The 19583-nt window shown below is 38.8% G+C and overlaps 1 protein-coding gene across 7 annotated transcripts in view; it reads left to right on the plus strand.

Annotated features, from left to right (window-relative positions):
• Positions 1–9204: 9204 nt before the first annotated feature.
• PPP4R4 (protein phosphatase 4 regulatory subunit 4) overlaps positions 9205–19583 on the plus strand; it is a 109021-nt gene continuing 98642 nt past the window's right edge. For all 7 annotated transcript variants that reach the window (XM_054198886.1, XM_054198889.1, XM_054198888.1 and 4 more), the window contains exons 1-2: positions 9205–9401; positions 9890–9963. In XM_054198886.1, coding sequence (XP_054054861.1) covers positions 9288–9401; positions 9890–9963 — 188 coding nt within the window. In that variant the 5' untranslated portion in view covers positions 9205–9287. The remainder of the gene's footprint in view (positions 9402–9889; positions 9964–19583) is intronic.

Here is a 19583-nt window from a genome sequence, read left to right on the forward strand (position 1 = left end):
AAATGTATAAGTGATGGTTTTGCTAGTTTACAATTTTTCCACTTTATCTCTTTTTATTTTTTATTAGCAAAAGCAAATTTGCAGAAGCAAAAGAAAATGATTACTCTCAAATTATGGTGTGTCTGACTTAATGCTGATCCCAAATAAAGAGTGAAAAAAAAAAAAAGTGGATGTGAGAGTTCTTGGCTGTTAATATGGCCTTACATAGTTTCACTTTGCAGCTCTGTCAAGAAAGATTTAACAGGGAAATGACTTGCCAAATTATGTTGAATTATGCTTTTACAGACCATAGGAGTATTCTGATTTTTTCCCTCAAGGGTCCATTTGTGGATGCAGCTGACTTTTCTTCTTGATCAGTATTGAGCTCTATACACTATTTATAGACTAAAGGCTGGAATTACAGTCCCTAAATCTTAATTTGAAAGAACGCACATGCCTGCTTGTAGTGAGTCTGGAGGTTCAGAATGGTCTTGCCTACACAGAGGTGGCAACTCTTCTTACTGCTGTGGTGTGAACTGGTTGTACATGAGGCGCTAATTTTCTGAGTTGCTTTGACAAGGGATAACCAAGGGAACTAAACATTTTCTTAGTTTTGGAGTAACATTGATATTCCTGAGCCTTTGTAACCTGAAAGTGATGCAGCTTTGGTGTGTTGTGATAAGGCTTTGTCAACAAGAAGCGTGCATTTGTGTCTTACCAGTGAGTTGGCTGTTACACTCTTGGTCGCTACAATTCCATTATTGACAGTGCAAAGTGAGCTCTTGGTTAAAATGTCAACAACAAACAAAACAAAGTCTGCTCCCCCCACAAGACTTCTGTAGATCAACAGTTATTTAAATAACAGGAAATTGTGAACTGAAGAGAATAACATGTATTAATGATAGTTAATGAGTCATGCTATTTGTATGCTTGTATAATTCATGTCAGTATCATAGAATCATAGGGTTGGAAGGGACCTCTGGAGATCATCTAGTCCATCTAGTACATATATACTTGATTATTTTATCAATAATTTCCAAATTATTTAAGACATTATGTCTGAGGGCCCAAGAGAAATTGAGGGGTTTGATGTCTTTATTAAGAATGTTAGCCAATAACAGATCCTTCTGTCCTTCCAAGCTGTAAATTTATGGTCCTGCAGATCAGTAGCCCAGAGGTCATGGTTTCGTCCCTACTGTGCAGTATTAGATACTAGATATTATATGTTTTTTCAATTAATATTTTGGTGTTCTGGAAAATATAAATGATTTCTCCTAAGGTAGGTCAAGTGCCAGAAACAGCTGAATCTGCATGTGAGAAAGTGAGGTAGGCTTTCACTTAGTAATCAATTTCTTTGGTTTCTCTCTTGTATTTTTGTCTCTTGCAGGAAGATCAGTATCTACTTAACTACTGATTTTAGTAGCCATTACGGCTAATAAAAGAATGTTACTGTGACATGATTTATATTGATACTCATCTTACAGTGCATTTTGCACATGAAGAACATGCAGCCACTGGCCCCTGGGGTACTCAAAGCCTCCAGGGCTTTGCAGGCTGTAGAATTTACTCTTCTGGCTTTTCCAGCATGACAGATGAGGCTCATCATCCTGGTCCCAAAGTGGGAAGGTAAAATCTTGGTTCTCATATTCAGAAGTCCTGGAATATCGTTCTAGGACTGACAAGATCGTAAGGCATAGCACCATAAAATTATTAACTCTGGGAGATGGGTTGTCAACCAGAGGAGAGTTTTAGGTTGGATTCTTCTTTCTGTCTTCTGTAGCATTCTGGAACACTTTTCCTATTTTTTGCCAACTTACTAGTTCTCTATTGTTAAACCTCATTTGAAAACATACACCCCTTTGCCTGCACTGCCTTTTTTTTTTTCCTTTCTCTCTTTGTCTTTTCTTCTAACTTCGCAGATGAGTTGTTTACTTATCTCTGTGAAGCATTTTTGGTATATAGTATGCTTTATCAAAGACATAGAGCTGCTTCTTCAGCTAATGCTTTCACAAAGCCAGGAGAACAAGATAATCTCCAGGCATGAGATTTAAGAGTACCGGCACGTTTAACTCTAGCTACAATAGCAAAGACTTTTTCAAGTATATGTATATCAAGGCGAAGATTTTTTTTTCTGTGTGATTGAAGAATAGCAAAGACACCTTCATTTAAGACGAGGGAAACATTTGCAATAGTTGCAAATGCAGTCAGATGCAACAGGTACTTCAGAATGTATTTTGAAGGGATGATATGAAGATTAACAGGGAATGAAATAAAAGGCTGCACTTGGTTAACCAAGGGGAAATGGGAAGCCATGCCATGCCACTTGATAATGTAACTGGTTTTCCGGGAAGAAAAATAAAGTTCATCTGATCTATCTGGACACCCTCAAAACATCTTATATATGAGAAATGATTAATAACAAGGAATAGGAGAGAACTTTGAGGTGAAACAAGTTGGCTAAAGAGGGAAGGGAAATGCATATTTCACTGGGGAGAGCACAGGTGTATGAAGTTTACTCAAGGAGTTCTTTAAAGCCTTGTGGAGTAATCGTATTTAATTAATAACTGTGAGAAAATATTAAATTTCCTGATGACACGGTTGTTAATACAGAGGGAGATTATCATATCAAGTAGACTGAAAGCACCTCAAGGACCAGAATAATCGGATGAATTTATTCATACAAAGTGCAGCACTGTTCTGCTAAGGTGAATACTGAATTTATACTATTAAGATGGGAGTTAATTAGTTTTAGGTCACTGTGGATGAGAATGACCTCATGTATTACTTGATCACAAGATAAGTGTGAGCTGCTGATGTAGTATATTTAGTAAACTAACTCCTGTACAGACATTCATTCTTCACAGGAGGCATTACTTCCCTGAAATTTTTACTTACTTTTCATTCTGGTCACCTTAATTCAAGAGAGGTGAAGTCAAACTGCAGCAGGTGTCAAGAGGGCTGTTAGGGTGATCATGGGAATGAAGAGCCTGTTTTAGAAGTGAAGATGAAATGCCAAGCTTAGTTTGTTTAACCCAGGATTAGAGCAGACATGACTGCAGTGTTTAAGTACCAGGAAAGTAAGAATAATTTAAAGTACAGGACAACACTGGCACAAGTAGAAACTTGGTAAACTGGCCAACAGTAATTTTAGGTAGGAAATCTGAAGTTTCTATGGCAACCAATAAGTAAAGAATACTTGAAGGCAAAAAGTTGTTAGTTTTAATATAAAGTTTGACACGCGTATGACGGGTAGTGTTCATGGTTGTCATAGCAAGGAACTGGCCTCATCGGCTGCCTCTATGTGATGAATATAACGGCGCCAGTCTTTGGCTCCGAAGCAGACTGGTGTGGCTTGACAACTTCCGTACTGGTAAATTCTCTTAACTTCTGCAGTTAGAGCACTCACATCCTTACTGCCCACGGGGAACGGGTGCTAATGCCTGGCCCAAAGCAGGGACCTGCATGGGAGCATGTGAGCTGGCCTCGGGAACCACACTGGCAATGTCACTGTGTAAAGACTGAACTCCAGTCCCTGTACCCTGCCCAGTATTATTTAATCTGTTATTGGTCCTACTGATGTTTTCTGTTCCCTGCTCATTGAAAAGGGTTGAGAAAATTGCTGGTAGAATATGGCATGGACTTCCTTACTGAAATACTGATGGCACTGACATTTTGGCCATTATTTTCCTATTCCTAAAATGTAAATAAATTCTGCTTTATGCGGATATTTGAAAAAAATAGTAAACCTGGGCAAAAAAAAAAGTGTTCTTTCTTTACAATAGAAAATAATTCACTTAAACTTTGTAAAGTAGTTTGCTATTAGATCCAACTCCCAGGTCAAAAATCCTACAAATAGCTGGAAGATATGAGGAAAAATGGCACTTTCTATTTGCTCTGTTGTTATTCTGTCTTTGTGCATGTGCTATTAAATGCTTTTGGAGAGAAGGTAGCAGATTAGACACTGTAGGAGGAGAACGTTACTAGTTCTTACAGAAAGACACGAAGAATGCAGTGATTGCAATCTTACACATTTTATACATTACATAAAAACAAAAACAAATTTAAGGATCTTTTCTATGTTCTTGCAAAATAATCATTCTGGGTTTTGTAGATCTTATTAGAGGGTACTAAGTTACAGGAGAGAATATGGGAGACCAGTTTACAGACGGTGAAAGCATGAGTACATTCCAGCATTTTTTCCTTTGTACTTCTTTTAATTTTATAGCTGTTACTACAAGATGACCAAAGGGGCAAAAGAACAATCAGAAATTTTGTGCAAATCACAATAGGAAAATGAAGCAACAGTTTCTTAGCAACAAACTGGAAAATATGCTAAATAATATTTTTTCCTACTGAGGTTTGTGTATGCTATGTTCCAAGCATTGTTCTGAAGTAGACCCAGATTTTTGTGCGTGTTTCTTTTAGATTAATGATTTTATCAGTTTGCCTCGGCACAGAGTTGTTCTGAAGAACCACTGTTTGTGGAGACATTCTTATTTGGAGTACAAATGGAATCCAAAATCTTGGTTTTTAAGGCTAACGTGTTAGATGGAACATTAAAGCTGCATTTTTTTAAGGATTTGTTGAACTGTAAAAAAAAAAAAAAAAGTCAGTCAGAGATTGCTTGTTTGGAAATGGTGAGTGAGAGCTGATCCAGCTCTGGCTGTCTCTAGGTGGTGGTCAACAGACTGAACTGAACTTCTGCACAGTTTAGGTGCTGAATCCTGAGCAGAAATGTGGTTACACAGTGCATAATCTACATGGTGTACATTATGAAAGGGTATTTATTTTTTGTGGAATATTAAATTAACAGAACAAAGGGGATATTAAGAATGAAATTTTAATTTAATTTTGACCTTTACAAAGACTCTTCAGTGGTCTAAATTAAAAAAAAAAAAAAAAGCCAAAAAAACCACCCTGAGATTGAAAGCATTACTTTCAAGTTGACCCAAAATGTACTGGGCTTTTTTTTCCCCAACATAATAAAAAAATATTCTGCTGAATTTTTCCTGCTTTTTTTTTGTTTGGCCATTTGTTATGGTTTGAAGAACCCACAACAATTTATTGTCATTTAGACAATTATTTTATCACCCGATGACCCGTCCCCACCAGTGAAGGCAAATTGTGAAAAAACAAGGAAACCTGAGGGTTGAAATATAAACAGATTTAATAGAATAAGACTAAATGATTAATAATATTAGAGAACCAATATTGATCCCAATACCAATACAAAATATACAAGGATTATACTAAGCCCATTCTCTCAGCAGGAAGCTGTGCACTCCCGGCAGGGGACAGCAAATGTGGGATACTGCAAGCGCTGCAGCTTCGGGAGGAAGGAAAGGGCTCTGGGGTCCGGCACTGGGGCAAGAAATTCTCAGGATCGCAGCCATCATGGAAGAGACAGAACTTCTCAGTAAACTTTCTAATTTATATGGAATGTGACATTCATGGTATGAAATGATCCTGTTGGCAGCTTGGGTCAAGTGCCTGGGTCTCGCTCCTCCTCATCCCTGCACCTGGCAAGCTTGAAAACACTGAGACCTTGAAACCCACATAAAATAGCTGGCTATAAAGTAAATATTTTCACAGATTCAGCCACTCATCTTCTAAAAATGCAGTTTTCCCACGCATTAGAAGAGACTTTACTGCAAAGTAAAACTACTGAAAGAGAAATTAATCGTGTGTTGCTCAAACGAGGACACCATTGCGTAAGAAATTCTGGCTTTTAATCTGGAGTGCGCACATTTTGCCTGAAAGCATTTCTTGGCATGTCCTTCTATATTCCCCAAACCAGTTCCTTCATATTTCAGCTGATTCAGGCGTTGCAATACATGCTGAGACTTCCTAAATTTTCAACTTCTCCGGGAATAATCTGATTTACAGGTTAAATCTTTGGGAATATATACCAGGTAAAGTAAGAATCACAGCCTTTTCAGAGCAATTTCCAGAAGGCAGACACCTAACTGCTGGGTAGGGAAGGTGAATCGTGCATCTGTGCGACATGACAAATCCTTTCACCCCAGAGTCCTTAGGTTGAGTCACTGTACCTGAAGAATCCTTCAGGTACAGAGTCCTCCCATCTATTTTGTCTTTTTTTTTTTAAATCTTTGTCTGTATTGTATTTAGAGTTTATTGCTTTAGAAGGCATGAATAACACTATTTCTCTTCTTCTGCTAGGTATGAGTGCCATTTTCCCAGGTGCTCTGCAGCTGTCTCCATCAATGAAGGATTATTTAAAATCAGCCTTGTTTTGGTGTCGGAAGCTTACACGGCTCCTGTGTTAAAAATGGAGGCTCTAATTCACTCTGGATTTCACAAAAGCAGTATGAAATAGCTCTTCATTCTACTACAATAGCTATGACAAGGTTAGAATGAAGCTGAAAAGTAGAGCTTTATTTGGGAAAAGAGAGTAGTGGAAAAGGGAGGAGCTGAAAGCAGCAGCAGTGGAAGGGAAGTCATGCGTGACTTTCATCACAGATGAGAATGACAAACCACTTGGGGCGAATATGCCTGCAGATTTACTATCAGAGGGGATTAATTTCTATATGTATGGTTTTGGAAGAAAATATGCAAGTTTTTGTTTTTTTTTTTTCTATCTGGCAAATGTGTGGGTTAAAAGGAGATATGTTTATATTGACTCCAAGCAAGCTAATTCCTTCTGTGATCTTTGTTCTGCTCCAGTATTCAATTTACAGAAAAAAAATACGTTATTTTTATTCTGCTTTTCACATTTCCAGGACATTTGTAGATCTCTCTGACATATTTACTGATTTTAAAATTAATGGGAGTCATGCCTGCACAGTGTTTCCTGGACTGAGTTACAAGGATAGATTTTTAAAGGTATTAAGAGAGCTGTTTACATGTTTATAAAACCCCCTCTTCTTTAGTGGCTTACGAAATTTATGTAAAACATAATATAATAAATAAGCCTGATTGTATATCTAAACTCCACATTCTTCAGTCTTTAATTATGAAATACCTGATTTGAAAACTGCAATGAGTTCCTAATTCGAGGCATGCAAAAGAAAATATCTTTGGTCTCCTAAGGTCTTTAAGATTCATAAGAACTATTTGCAAAGTGAAATAACCACAAATTGGCTGTGAAAGAAGTTGCAAAAGGATTTTCCTAACTAATTGAGATTGGGATTGCAGTATGTTTTCTCGTACTCATCACTGGCAGTAGCCTGCATGTCAGGATTCTGAATTTGAGAACAGAACGTTTTATAAAACTCTTTTTTTCTTTTTCCTTGTGGCACTAGCTGGTAAACTACTCTGAGAAGACTTAAGTTCAGTTATAACTATTATATTTGCTGTCTGATGATGTTCCCTGGTTAAAAGGATAATGCAAAGGAGATGTTCAAAAGAGCATTTCTTACTTTAATTTCTCATCATGCCTTGAAACTCCAAATGGTTTTGGTTTTCTCTTATGTAAGAGTTTAATTATTTATATGTACTTTGGATTAGATTTTTCTGCTAGTAATTCTGTTGTACATTTGAAATTGATGGAGATGCTTTTATTTCTTACTGTTTTACTGGTTTAACTGTGCACAGGATTTGGTCTAACTGGTAGGGAAGTAACACTCAAAGGACCACGTTTATTTTTCACTAAATAAAAGCCAAGGTACTTACCAATCATAAACAAAAAGTCATTCAAATTGTGAGCAATATACTATGTAGTATTATCTAATCCTTACAATTTCTGGAATTATTTTTATACTTTATCAACAAAACTTACTGGGTCATGTGGGCATTTCACAGTAATAGCAAAACGTTGCATCCATTCAAGTAAGCCCTTGTACAATATTTACAGGTTGTTTTTTTTAACGCCTGGTGTGTGATTGTTTAGTTGTCTTCCATATAATCCTTGCAAAGACGACCATCTTGAGGCCTGGAGAATCACTTCGCTCAGTAAATGTTCAGCTCAACTGTGGGTGTGTTGGTTCTTGCGTGGCATGCATTTTGCGTCACTGACCCACCCCAAACAAAGCTGTCTTACTAAATTAAAAAATAATAATAATAATATAGCGTTTTCCATGCTTGTTTCTCTACCAGTCAGGGGTAAAAATGGCATACCTTCATTTTGAAATAAATAGTCTCCATTGTACCCACAAGGTACTCCGTATTTGTGAGCCAGAACGATAAATCCTGCAGCATCCAAGGCCCAGCTGCGGGTATCGGGAGGAATATCCATATCCCTGCTGTAAATATGGGCGATATGTAACCTCCTTCAGGGACAGGGCTGTGGAGGTGAAGAATAAGAAGTTATGAAGAGTGAAAGCGACGCATTTGTTGTAGATTCACAATCCCCTGCCAAGGACATGGAAGGTTTTTCCTTGTTTTTTTGTTTTGGTTTTTTTTTTTTTTTTTTTTTTTTTAAGTATTAATACATTCATTGGGGGAGGAACCCGCTTTGGACTTTTCATTAAAATCGGCACGTTTATAGATTTCTTCGGTGCAATTAGTGGCAGCACAAGGTCGCGGTGTCCCACGGCAGCGGGAAGGGGCCGCGGTGCGGGCTGAAGGGCCGGTGGGGGCGGTCGCGGTGCCCGGCGGGGGAGGCCGCAGCGCTGCAAGAGGCGCTTGAGGGGAACCCGGAGCTGCGGGAGGGGAAGCCCATGGCGGCTACAGCTGTGGAAGAGGAGTCCTACAGGCGACCACAGCAGGCCGGGAGGGGTAGCCCGGCGGGGCAACCTGGGCTACTTGAGGCGGCGGGGGGCGAGGCCCCGCGGGCGGGTAACGGCGGCTGAGGGGGCGGCGGCACCCCCACCGTCGCCCGATCGAGCGCCGTTTTGCCCCGTGGAGGCCGCTGTAGCGCCGCGTTGCCCACGGCGACCGGCTGGGAGGTGCCGGGGCGGCCCCACCGCGGGGGCCCGCCGCCGTGAGGGCCGCGGGGTTTACCCCGGGCCCGGCCGCCGCGGTGGGCGGCTGACGGGGCTGCGGGACGGGGGCGGGGAGCGTCACTGCACCGCGGCAACCTCCCTCCTCCAGAGGCGGCACCCGGCGACGAGGGGAAACTTGACTCGAAACTCCCCCCCTTTCCCCATCCCCGCCGCTGAGGTACCGGGGGGGGGGGCGCAGGCGCTAGCCCCGCTCCCTCCCTTGCTCGCCCGGGGCAAGCGGAGAAAGTTTGTCGGTGTGGGCGAGCGGCGGCGGGCGGGCGCTGCCGCAGTGTGTGCGCTGAGGCGAGGCGGGCGGCGGGCGCGGAGGGGGGGTTCCCGCCTCCCTCGGTGCGAGAGACTCGGGGGGAGAGAGACACAGAGAGAGAGAACGAGCGAGCATCGGTCGCCAAAGGCGTTAGTTGTTACATGCATCCAATAATCTTCTCCAAAATGGATTTTAGTCAGAGCAATTTGTTTGGATACATAGAAGACCTGCAGGAACTAACTATTATAGAGAGGCCAGTTCGCCGGAGCCTGAAGGTATATACCTCAAAATACAACGATGCTTTAAAAATCCATTTGGAATTGTGTCTGTCGTATTTATTTTTTTTTTCTTAACAGTTTATTTTTTTACAGCACCGGGATACTAAAAATTTTCAGTCATTTTGCAATAAAGTCTCGAAGTCTGTATAGCAGAGGCTTAATATTTTCATTGTAAGAATATTAAGCTGGGAAAAAATAGACGAACTCAGGTCTTCAGATTAATTTATATGTGATTTGTTTATACTTTAAGTGATTAATAGTGATAGTGTCTGACATAGAGTTGTGCTTCTATTACATTCCATCATTTCCTGGTGAAAGATTTATTTGATTGAATTTGAAATGTTGGCTAGAGATTTCAAGGATTAAATTGAAATTACTCATGGAACTGTCCCTGGGTATGTGGGGAGGAAGGGGTTGTTTTAAGAAGATTAAAATGATGAAATAGTAAGGCATTGTAAACTCATAATCTATTTCACGCTTGACAGACACCAGAAGAAATAGAAAGATTGACAGTTGATGAAGAACTCAGTGATATTGAAAGAGCTGTTTATCTACTCAGGTATTTCCTAAAACATTACTGTGAAATGTTCCTGACCATCATGCTTACATACAGCTTTTCTAGTGCTTTACTCTTCACTCCTTTTATTTTCTGTATTTCAGTAGTAGTTTTTCACTTTCTGCTATGTTAAACGTATAGACAAGATAAAAATAGGTACTGTGTTTTGTTTTTTGTTTTAAAAAAAACATGCATGGAATAGGATGCCTGTGTACATGTGTAAACATTTCTTTTCTGAGTTTCTAATATGGTCCTCACCAACACTGAGTTGTACTTCATCTTCTTTTTCCCCTGCAGTTGATTTTTCAAGATTCCCTGAGTGTTAATAACAGCAATCATTCAGTGACTTCGTATTCACTCTAAGGCATGAGCAGTTACCACAGGCTGATAACAGAGCTGTTTGAGCATACTGTATATGCCTGGGCTTTCGGAAGGGAAAACTTGAGAAATTAGTTTTATAGTCCTTGGGAAATATTGTAGAAGATGCTATATTAATACTTCCCTGTGCTCTGGTTTTTCATTTTACCTCCTTGTTCTTTGAAGTATTTGCAGTTACTTGAATGACTTAAATTTTGATAGTTTAAAATACAGATTCTTCAACTACTGTGCATAAGTCATCTTTGAGAGTACAAGTGTTCTGAGGGATTTTGATTTGAATATGCATTTTTAAACAATGCCTAGTAATTGGAGAACCAGCTGCAGCTCCCTCTCAGTTTGCTTATTCTGCTTTTTTAGGTGCCCTTCTAGTCTATGCCTGTCCTCAATGTTTATAGTACATATTCACAGTCCCTTAATTTTCTCTTTTTTGGTGTGTGTGGCATTATTTTTAGGTAAACATTGTTGTCCACTGCTGCTACTTTTGATATTGACTTTTGTTTATGTTTTTGGGTTTTTTTTTAATGCTGAACTTCATTAAATAGTGGATTTTAAAACTTGCTTTGCTAATAGTTCCTGTAATCAAAGCAGTCTGTTGACTCTAGGGAAATTCAGAGGAAACAGTTTGCATGTGGTGCGTATCATTGCAAAGGATGCATATCAGTTTTGGTTCTTACCTCACAGCAATTGGCACAGTTTACTTTTTTTTTTTCCCTTTCCCTGTGTGGCAGCAAATTTCTTTGCTCTTTTCCCAATTAAAGATCATGTTTCCAGCATTATGTCTTTACTGGATCATTGCCTTGTTAACGGGTAAAAGGTTCCACTTCGTATCTTTCATCTTACTAATTGCTTTTCAACCTGGTCTTGAACTTCTCCTGACATCTTCATCTGCTTTCTCTCTACTTGAGCAGCTGTTCTGGGGGCATAATATTCTCTTCCTTGTGCTGAAGTTTTCATTTTTGCCTCTGCATTGTCCTCATTGCTGAAAGGTAGCTTCATCTCTGCTTGATAAGCTTTTTGTAAGGCAATCACTTGCTGTGATTGTCCAGGTATGTTAATACAATAATCCAGTGGAAGCTTTTGCTATTAAATAGTATATTGCCTTCCCTGTACTGAGTATAAGCAAACGGAGTTGAAAAGCTGCTTGTAACACAAGTAGTATCTTTTATATAATGTACAAAGGTATGTATTTTTGGCTTGTCTGGAGTTTTTTAATCTGTTATAATACAATACCCCTGCCTCTTCCCATTTGACAATAATGTCTGGTCTTTTCGTGCCTCGTTTTCTCACACAGATGCATTATTTGCTGTCCTTCAGGTTGTCCCTTATGTGGGACTCTCCTTGATGTTATCCTTTTCTGAAAATCTCACTATAAAAATTGCTTTGATGAGATTGAGTTGAATTGTTAATGATGTCTGTGTTGTGCTCCCTTTGGAAAGGATGATGCTATCTCCATATACATTAAAAAAATATGCAAGAACAATAATAGGGAGCAAATATCTTACCTTAAATATCTACAAATGGTATAAAAATACTTAATGTTGTGTCACGTTGTCTTTTAAATTATCACTTATTTATGTAACTCTAATCTGCAAGTTGGGGATTTTTAATTTACTGAGGAGGATATTTTTAGTGTTGCTTGTACAGTACAATGGAGCTGACTAATACTGAGTGAAACCTTTATATGATACAGCAAAGCTAATGTTTAGTAATTATTTTCTGTGATAGTCCAAAAAGAGTCCTCACATTTTAATGGCTTTCATTCTGAACAAAAAAGCCCAACCACTTTCTTCTATTTTCACATCCTCTGTTCCCTCCAAAACCTGCCCCCAACTTCTCCTCCCCACCCTTGCACTTGGATACTCTGGTCTGCTTATATGCAGAGCTGTAGTATGTTTAGTAGATACCTGCTTTTTCTAGATTTCTGCTTTTGAAATCTTTTACTGTTGTAGTCTGAAAACAAGTATATTGACATTCTGGTTGGAGAGAATAGTATGGTATTTTACTGTCTGAGGTTTTTGGTGCCTGAATGGTATTTTTAGTTTGTTTTGCTGCGTTTTTTTTGTCCCTTTGTTGTTGTTTTTTTCCTGTGACTGATTCTTGCTATACTGTGTATATAAGGAGGTATTAATTTCCCAACTCTCATCAGTTTCATCAGTTTGTTCTCATTTTTTCACCTCTTGTATTACTTCCCATTTGCCAGTAATACTATGGAGTTTCTGGCATGCTATTTTACTTCTCAATATTATGAAGTTACTTGTTTTGCTTATCTAGTATGTATTCATAACCATCTAATGATTTTGTATTTCTACAATGTCTTGTCTGTCTATATCTGGCCATGATGTTTTGTCATCGATTTTGTAAATTTCTATTCATTTTCTTAAGTATAACATAAATATATGTCTTAGCAGGTGGTGAGTACATTGACACATTAATCCTGTTTGAGACCTCTCTTTCATAGGGATGTGGATTCATTTTAATTGGTTTTCTATTGTTACTTGTCATACTTTCGTTTCACATTCTAAAGTGCTAATTGTAATTTGGATAACCCTAACAAATTTCTCTCTATATACATATTTTCAATTATTATTTTTAGAGGATTACTTTGCTTTGTCTCCCATTTTCTGCCGGTACTTTTCTCCAGATAACTATGTAATGAGGTAGATTGAAAAGAAGATCTAGCTAAAGCTGATAATTTTTGGTCACATTAGTTTTCAGCTAAATCAACTCCTTGGTTTGGCTCATCATGTGGATATAGAAACAGTTGGGCAAGCAAAAGGAAAGGACTCAGTAGCTCTCCTCGTGGCCAGAGTCATTTTAATATGATATAAACGTGGGTGAACTTCAGTTTTAGATCACTGTTGCGCAGAGTACTCAGTTTTAATTAGGTAACATTCTGCAATTAGACTGAGCAAGTTCTAATTTAGTAAGAATGCAGTAGCCAATTAGACTGTCATTTGTTGTACTGTCAATTAACCTTGATTCTGGCTGAGGAACTGGGCTTCCTTAGATCAGGTTGTTGGGGATATTTATGAGCTTCCCATGGAAATCAAACAGATTTAGGTCCCTAAAGAGGGAGAGGCACCTAAGTGTCTGGGATCTGTGTTTTAGAGCCGCAGCCTGATTGCTTGGGGGTTTCTGGTGGGTCTAGCTGGAGTCACTGAGTTGTATTCTGACTTTGTTTTGCATGTTGCTGGCCCAACAGAAGAACAAGGAGAGCAAAATAGCTAGGTGCATCTCAACCGTGGCAGTGTCAAGACTGATGGCTTATCATAAACCCATCAGCAGATTAAGACAAGCTGCCAGACTGTGCTGAAGCGACTGAATAGTTTGCGTTCCACCTCAGGGCATCGTGACCTCTACCAGGACAGTGGCAATAAGCAACTCAGGGACAGTAATTTTATTCCTGCTATGAAGTTTTACCTGTAGTCTTAGTTTCCATGTTTGCTGATGTTTAATTGATGTTATTACTGATTTTTGTCTTAACTGTAGCTCACCCTTTTGTGGCATACAATCAATAGTAAAATATGTATTCTTTGCCTGATGTGCAAGTGGTTTGGATACTTACTGGATGCTTACTGGCATGCACACTGTGGAGTGGTTTGTTTTCTGCGGACTTTTCTGATAGATTTCCCTATGGGTTTTACATTGTTGTGTGTACTGTATTATTTTGTGTTCAGCTACTTTTTGTTTGTTTGTGCCTGCTTAGTGTTAAAGCTTCCAGGTCCTGACACTTCTGCCATACTCAAAATAACAGGGTAATAATGAGTTATCAAGGTGGAAGATTGAATTATTCACCCCTGTGGGAACATACTGTACTTTGGTTTTGGAGTGATCCTATTTCTCAGTTCAGAAAACAACTCAATCCCCCTCCAAAACACTTAGCAGAGTTTCTGAAGACACAATAGATACTTTATCTAGATTGGAAAGAATTCAATGCCTATAAACTTCGCATGTCTTAAAGAAAATCAAAACAGAGTTGTACTTTATTGTAGCCATCTTTGATTAGCTAGAGTAGTCTCAAATTCTAAACATCTTTTTATACAGTACATGTTGTCAATTATAAGTGTCAAAATCACTACTATGTAAAAGATTTTAATTTTCCTTCTAGTTTCTAGTCTTCATCATGTTTGTTTTGGAGATTTTCTTTTCTCTGTAGGTGCAGGCAACTCACCTTTTGAATTTAAATGAAAACTTCCATTTAAATGTAACTTTAGGAGCTGATTTTCTAATGTAAAGGTGTCGTTTTCTTTTGTGTTACATAATCATGAAAACTGGCTACTCTATTCTGATTATATAGCTTCTGAATTTATGGTCCTGATGCATACCTAGTATTCTGAAAGATCCAGCTGTCATGCTAAGCACATTCGGAAAATAATTCTTCCAATGATACTGGCAAGCCATAAATACTAACAGGAAAAGTATTTATTCAGTCTTTTTTCTTTCCCCTGTCTCTTATTTTGTAAATTACAACTTAAATTTTATAAAAGTTTCATTCCTGATTCACTTAGTTGGACAGATAAATTAGTTGCTTGACCTTGACTCTGTTATACAAATAAATTAATGTATATGAAACTGATTCATTCACCTTGAAGCCAAAGGTGTACCTGTAGTCTTCTGCAATGATGCTAAGTCGCCTTCTTTTATTAAATTTGGATTTGTGCAAATATTTCCGTTGATCGTATTTGCTCAGTTGAAACTACAGCTGAGGAAACAGCTGTAAATATACAGAGCAGAGTTAATATAGTTCTCTGAGAAACCTAAAGAAGAGAAGATGAGAGAGAAAAATCTTCATTTGAGTTTCCTTTCTCGGGCCACGGTCAGTGCAGAAGATGGCAGTGCTGGTCCTCTCCCCCTTCTACTGTTTGTGCTACATTTGCCCTTGTGCCTGCACAGCACATTGGGGAATTTATCTGAGGCAAACCATGAAAATAATGGTTAATTTTAAAACATCAACTGTGTAATCCGGGGCTTAGTGCACCTTAAAAAAGACCTGTGCCGGCACAAAGGAATTGGGTAGCAGCATGGGAGCAGTGCTTGGGAATTGGTGAAATGGCTTTGAGACTCAGCACCACGTTGGGCTGCCTTATGGTTTCCGTAAAGCTGAGGTTTCCTGGTCTGTGGTTTCACAGTGAAGTTAAGCTGAATGAAGCTCTTCCTGTATCAGAAAGAGCAGCTCTTCTCTCCTTTCCTTACATGACTGTGTGTTACTGATAAATTTTGTGTGCCAGCACTCATGCTATTGCAGCCGTGCAGCCTCGGTCAGATTAGGGAACAGATGCTAATTCTAACAAATGTTTCAGGTACTTGCTTCCAACAAAATGTGCACCTGCATGTCTGGTGGCGCTACTGTGAGCGGGAGCATGGGCAGAGAAGTCGTCACAGCTGGTAGATCGCTCTCCCATCAATAGCAGAACAGATTTAGTTTGGGTTACTTGAATTTTGAATCTATACTTTGAATCTCTGAAGTCCAATACTGGTTGAAATGATCAGAGAGTATAAAGTATCATCTGTAGTGTATTTAATGAAGCCTTTGACATTAAATGGACTTCTGGAAGTCTATGTGAGAGCTGTGATGTGTGAAATTGGTGGTAGCTCTTCCTTACACATTGTCAAATTCTCCTCTGGAGATGTCAATTGTATTTATGTTTCAGAGCATCTTTGTGCATGGCGTAATAAGGCAAAACTAGGTAGCTGAGTGGATGCCTTTTTTTAATAGTAAGCACAATTGAAACAACTGCGGGTTTTCTTAACTTCTAAAAATTGTTCTGTTGCCCTGTGAAAAGCTTATCATGCTCTCCTAGAAAAGATCTGCACAGGAATATGCAGTTAAATATTTACAATGTTTCTTTCTTTCTACATGACAAATCCCATACAGGAATAGCATGTTGCCCAGCAGGAGATCGAGTTTGTTTTGTTTTTGTTTAGATGATCACTGGCATTTAATGAATAACTTTTAACAGCTGCACAGTTCATTTTGAGATGGCGCATAATTAATGTGTGAGTATAATAATTCTCCTTTATATCACCTTCCTGAGAAAGCTCCAAGGGTTTATAACAACATTTTGTACTTTTAAGGAGCTTTTATCCTCATGCTTGCTCGATGTTACTAAATTGTGTTTGTATGCTTTGCCTGATTTGGCAAGAGATAATAGTATTGCACTAGTTTACGTCAGGACCTGGAGATGCATCCAATGGAAACTGCATCAGGATGCAGAGGGGAAAATGTAATGTTTTGTGTTAGAATATATCACAGATACAAACTCCTGAAAGGGCAGGTCAAGCTGTCCATTTACGGCAACCCTGAGAACACTTTCCCACAATGGTGCCTGTCTGATTGTGGTATGCTACTGAATGAAACAAGTATCTAGTGGATTTTCTTGCAAACTCCTGGTGTTTTGGGGATGCCTTTGTTGTAGGCATAGGGAGCCCTTCACGTGTCACGGTGCGATGCTTCCATGGCCCTGCACTCAGACTCTACTTCATTTGTTGCTGACAGGGAGAAGCAGCAGTTAGTAGTGGTCCAGCTACTCTACCCCTAAATGCAGTAGTAGACAATTCAGTTTTGTGAGTGTAGCCTACACCATTACCTGTCCCAAAAATCTGAGTACTCTGAGACTCTTCAGAATAAAGATTCTTAGTCCTGATATACCACGTATTTTTACAATCAGAGCTCTTTTAGATACTCCTCTGAATCTCCACAAAGCGAGGCATATAACACTCCATTATATATTGATTCTCATTGCTGCACTTTGTAAACTGTGTGAAAGGAAGCTTTACCGAGGTGAAATTCTGGTTATAATTTAAGGACTTCAGGAACTAGGACTGTAGGCTTGGGCCTGTGTCTGTGCCTCAGCTGATGTGCTGAATAATGTGGAATGAGACAAGAAATAGCTTCGTTGAGATTTAAAATTAATCCTGTTCTCTGGGGTATACTTGTAGAACTGTTTTATTTAGCTATTTTTAGCATTAACTTTCATAATATTAATGTTTTCGCCTTTGTTCCACCAGCTGTTAGTCCAAATGCCAACACTGTGGTAAAGTTACACTGGATCTTTGTCAAGCCTCAGAGCCCAAAGCTTTATGTCACAGAAAAAGAAACCAGGGTTATTTCATCTCTTAAACAGAAATTTTTACGCTGTGAAAACAGGATGGGAATGCACACAATTCTTGAGACTAAGCAATTCAAGGAGGTCTCCATTATTCATTGAGAAGTTCTGCTACTTTGGTAGGGGCATCTTAATTAATCTTTCAGGGGCAGCTTTTTGTATAAGAAAAGTTTGTTTCAGGTCTTGAAGACAAACTGAAGGGGAAATTGTATGTGATTTCCATAGTGAGGGTTTGACATAGCCTGGCAAAAGCCATATTATGGCTGAAGAACCAGCTGTTTAAATTATACACAATTACAGGACTCTGTGCCTGAAAAGAAGGTCACTTCAGATCCCAAAACTGATGCCACAGGTGGCATTTCTAGCCAAAGGCAGAGTTATGTCCCTAGGGAAAGATTTTTAAAGATAGGCTAGTGATGCAAAAGTAGCAAGAATCTTTTCACTTAAACATGATAGTGATGGGAATGCTACATAACTGATTTGTTCTCGAAGCTCACACTTTGAGAATGAACGTGTCACTATCATTCTTACATCTTGATTCCCACCTTGTCCTGCCGGATGTATAATTACTTTCCTAGATGAGGTTGTGTATGGGTCTTTCCAGTCTGAACAATAATAGTATCCTTAGCAGGCTTTGAAAATAAGGGTTCTCAAACTCTTATTCCTCAGCCTTTTAAAACTAGTTTTTCATGGCTGTCACAGTCACTGCAGTTCTTGAAGTCGCTCCTCTCTCCATGAATGGCTTTTCTGGTATCATGGAGACACTTGTTGATGAGATGGAGTCTTTCCCATTGAATATTAATTCCCTGTAGCCTATCAGATGAACACCTCTGTCTACGGAAGAAAAATGTCTTTCTGCTTCATGAGTCATAATAAAACAAAATGAGAAAAGAGACAACCACTTGGAAACTTCTGCTGAATCTCTTAGATACATCTGTCTGAGGCATGCTTTATTGTTGCTGGCTGGTACTTTTATGCAAGCAGGAAAATATGCCCGGTATTTTATATCCATGTTATTCTTTGAATGGACTCTTGATGATGCAGGTATTCTTATTTAAAGTCTACCTTTTAGCTTCTTTTGCATTCAAATAAATTTTCTGTGTGTTTCTTTTTGCAAAGCACTAGCCTACGAAGGGTTAATGTTGGAGAATAAAAATATCAAGCTCTGGATATATTCCTCCATATCTTGGTAGCGTTTGTTTCAGGAGCAGTTTTCTTTATTCCATGTTGTTGCATGGCTGTGGGTTCTGAGGATGTGTACAACTCTCGTGTGCAGATTAGCTGAGTCATTCCTTGTCAGTCCTATCAATTCACAGCAGGACCAAGGGGAATTGCAATGCTTTCTTCCAACTTTTTTCCAACAATAGTTAACATCTTGCCCATCTACCCCTCGCATGCTGATGGATTTTTAGATACCTACCCCTTTCCTAGCAGACCCTACAGATAGACAGTACTTGTCATTGTATAATTCCAAAATTAGACACTCTTTATTTACAGAAACACACTACAGTGTGATTTTAGTCCCCGTGTTTCTCTGTGATTCCTCCTTTCCTATTCTTCCACTGTTCTTTACCATAGCATAAGAAAGTCAGGTTCAGGCTGTGTGTAAGCAGGGATAAATGAACTGACATGAATGGAATTGTGTCATTTTAAGTGTGTATGAATCCAAGCTGAGTCTAGTAACTAGGGGTCTTGCTTTATTGACTTTATCTATCTAGAGTAGCCAGGAAGGTATTTGTAGGTCTTCAGACCTTTTTTTTTTTAAACTTACATTTTCTGTAAGACTATATAAAAAATGTGACCAGCATCACCAAATCAAAATAATGTATAATGATGAAGAAAGACTGAAGGCTCAAAGAGCGTAGTCTTACATTCTTTCTATTGGGAGGGAAAAAAGTCATTTATCCATTCTTCTTGTCCCTTCCATTTTTCAGTAATCGTTCAGTTTAAGAGAATTTTTCTGGCTTTGCAAATAAGTCAATGCAGACATTTTTTTCCTAAGGCATTTTCCTCATAGGTTTTTAAAGTTAAGTCTTACACTTGATGGTGAAAAAAAAAAAATAGGAATTTTTTTTTTCTTTCCACAGTGTATCTTAAATCAGAATGATATAATTTGGTTTTATATTTTTAAATGGGAAT

The sequence above is a fragment of the Rissa tridactyla genome, chromosome 4, assembly GCF_028500815.1.
Source record: "Rissa tridactyla isolate bRisTri1 chromosome 4, bRisTri1.patW.cur.20221130, whole genome shotgun sequence".
NCBI classification, from domain to species: Eukaryota; Metazoa; Chordata; class Aves; order Charadriiformes; family Laridae; genus Rissa; species Rissa tridactyla.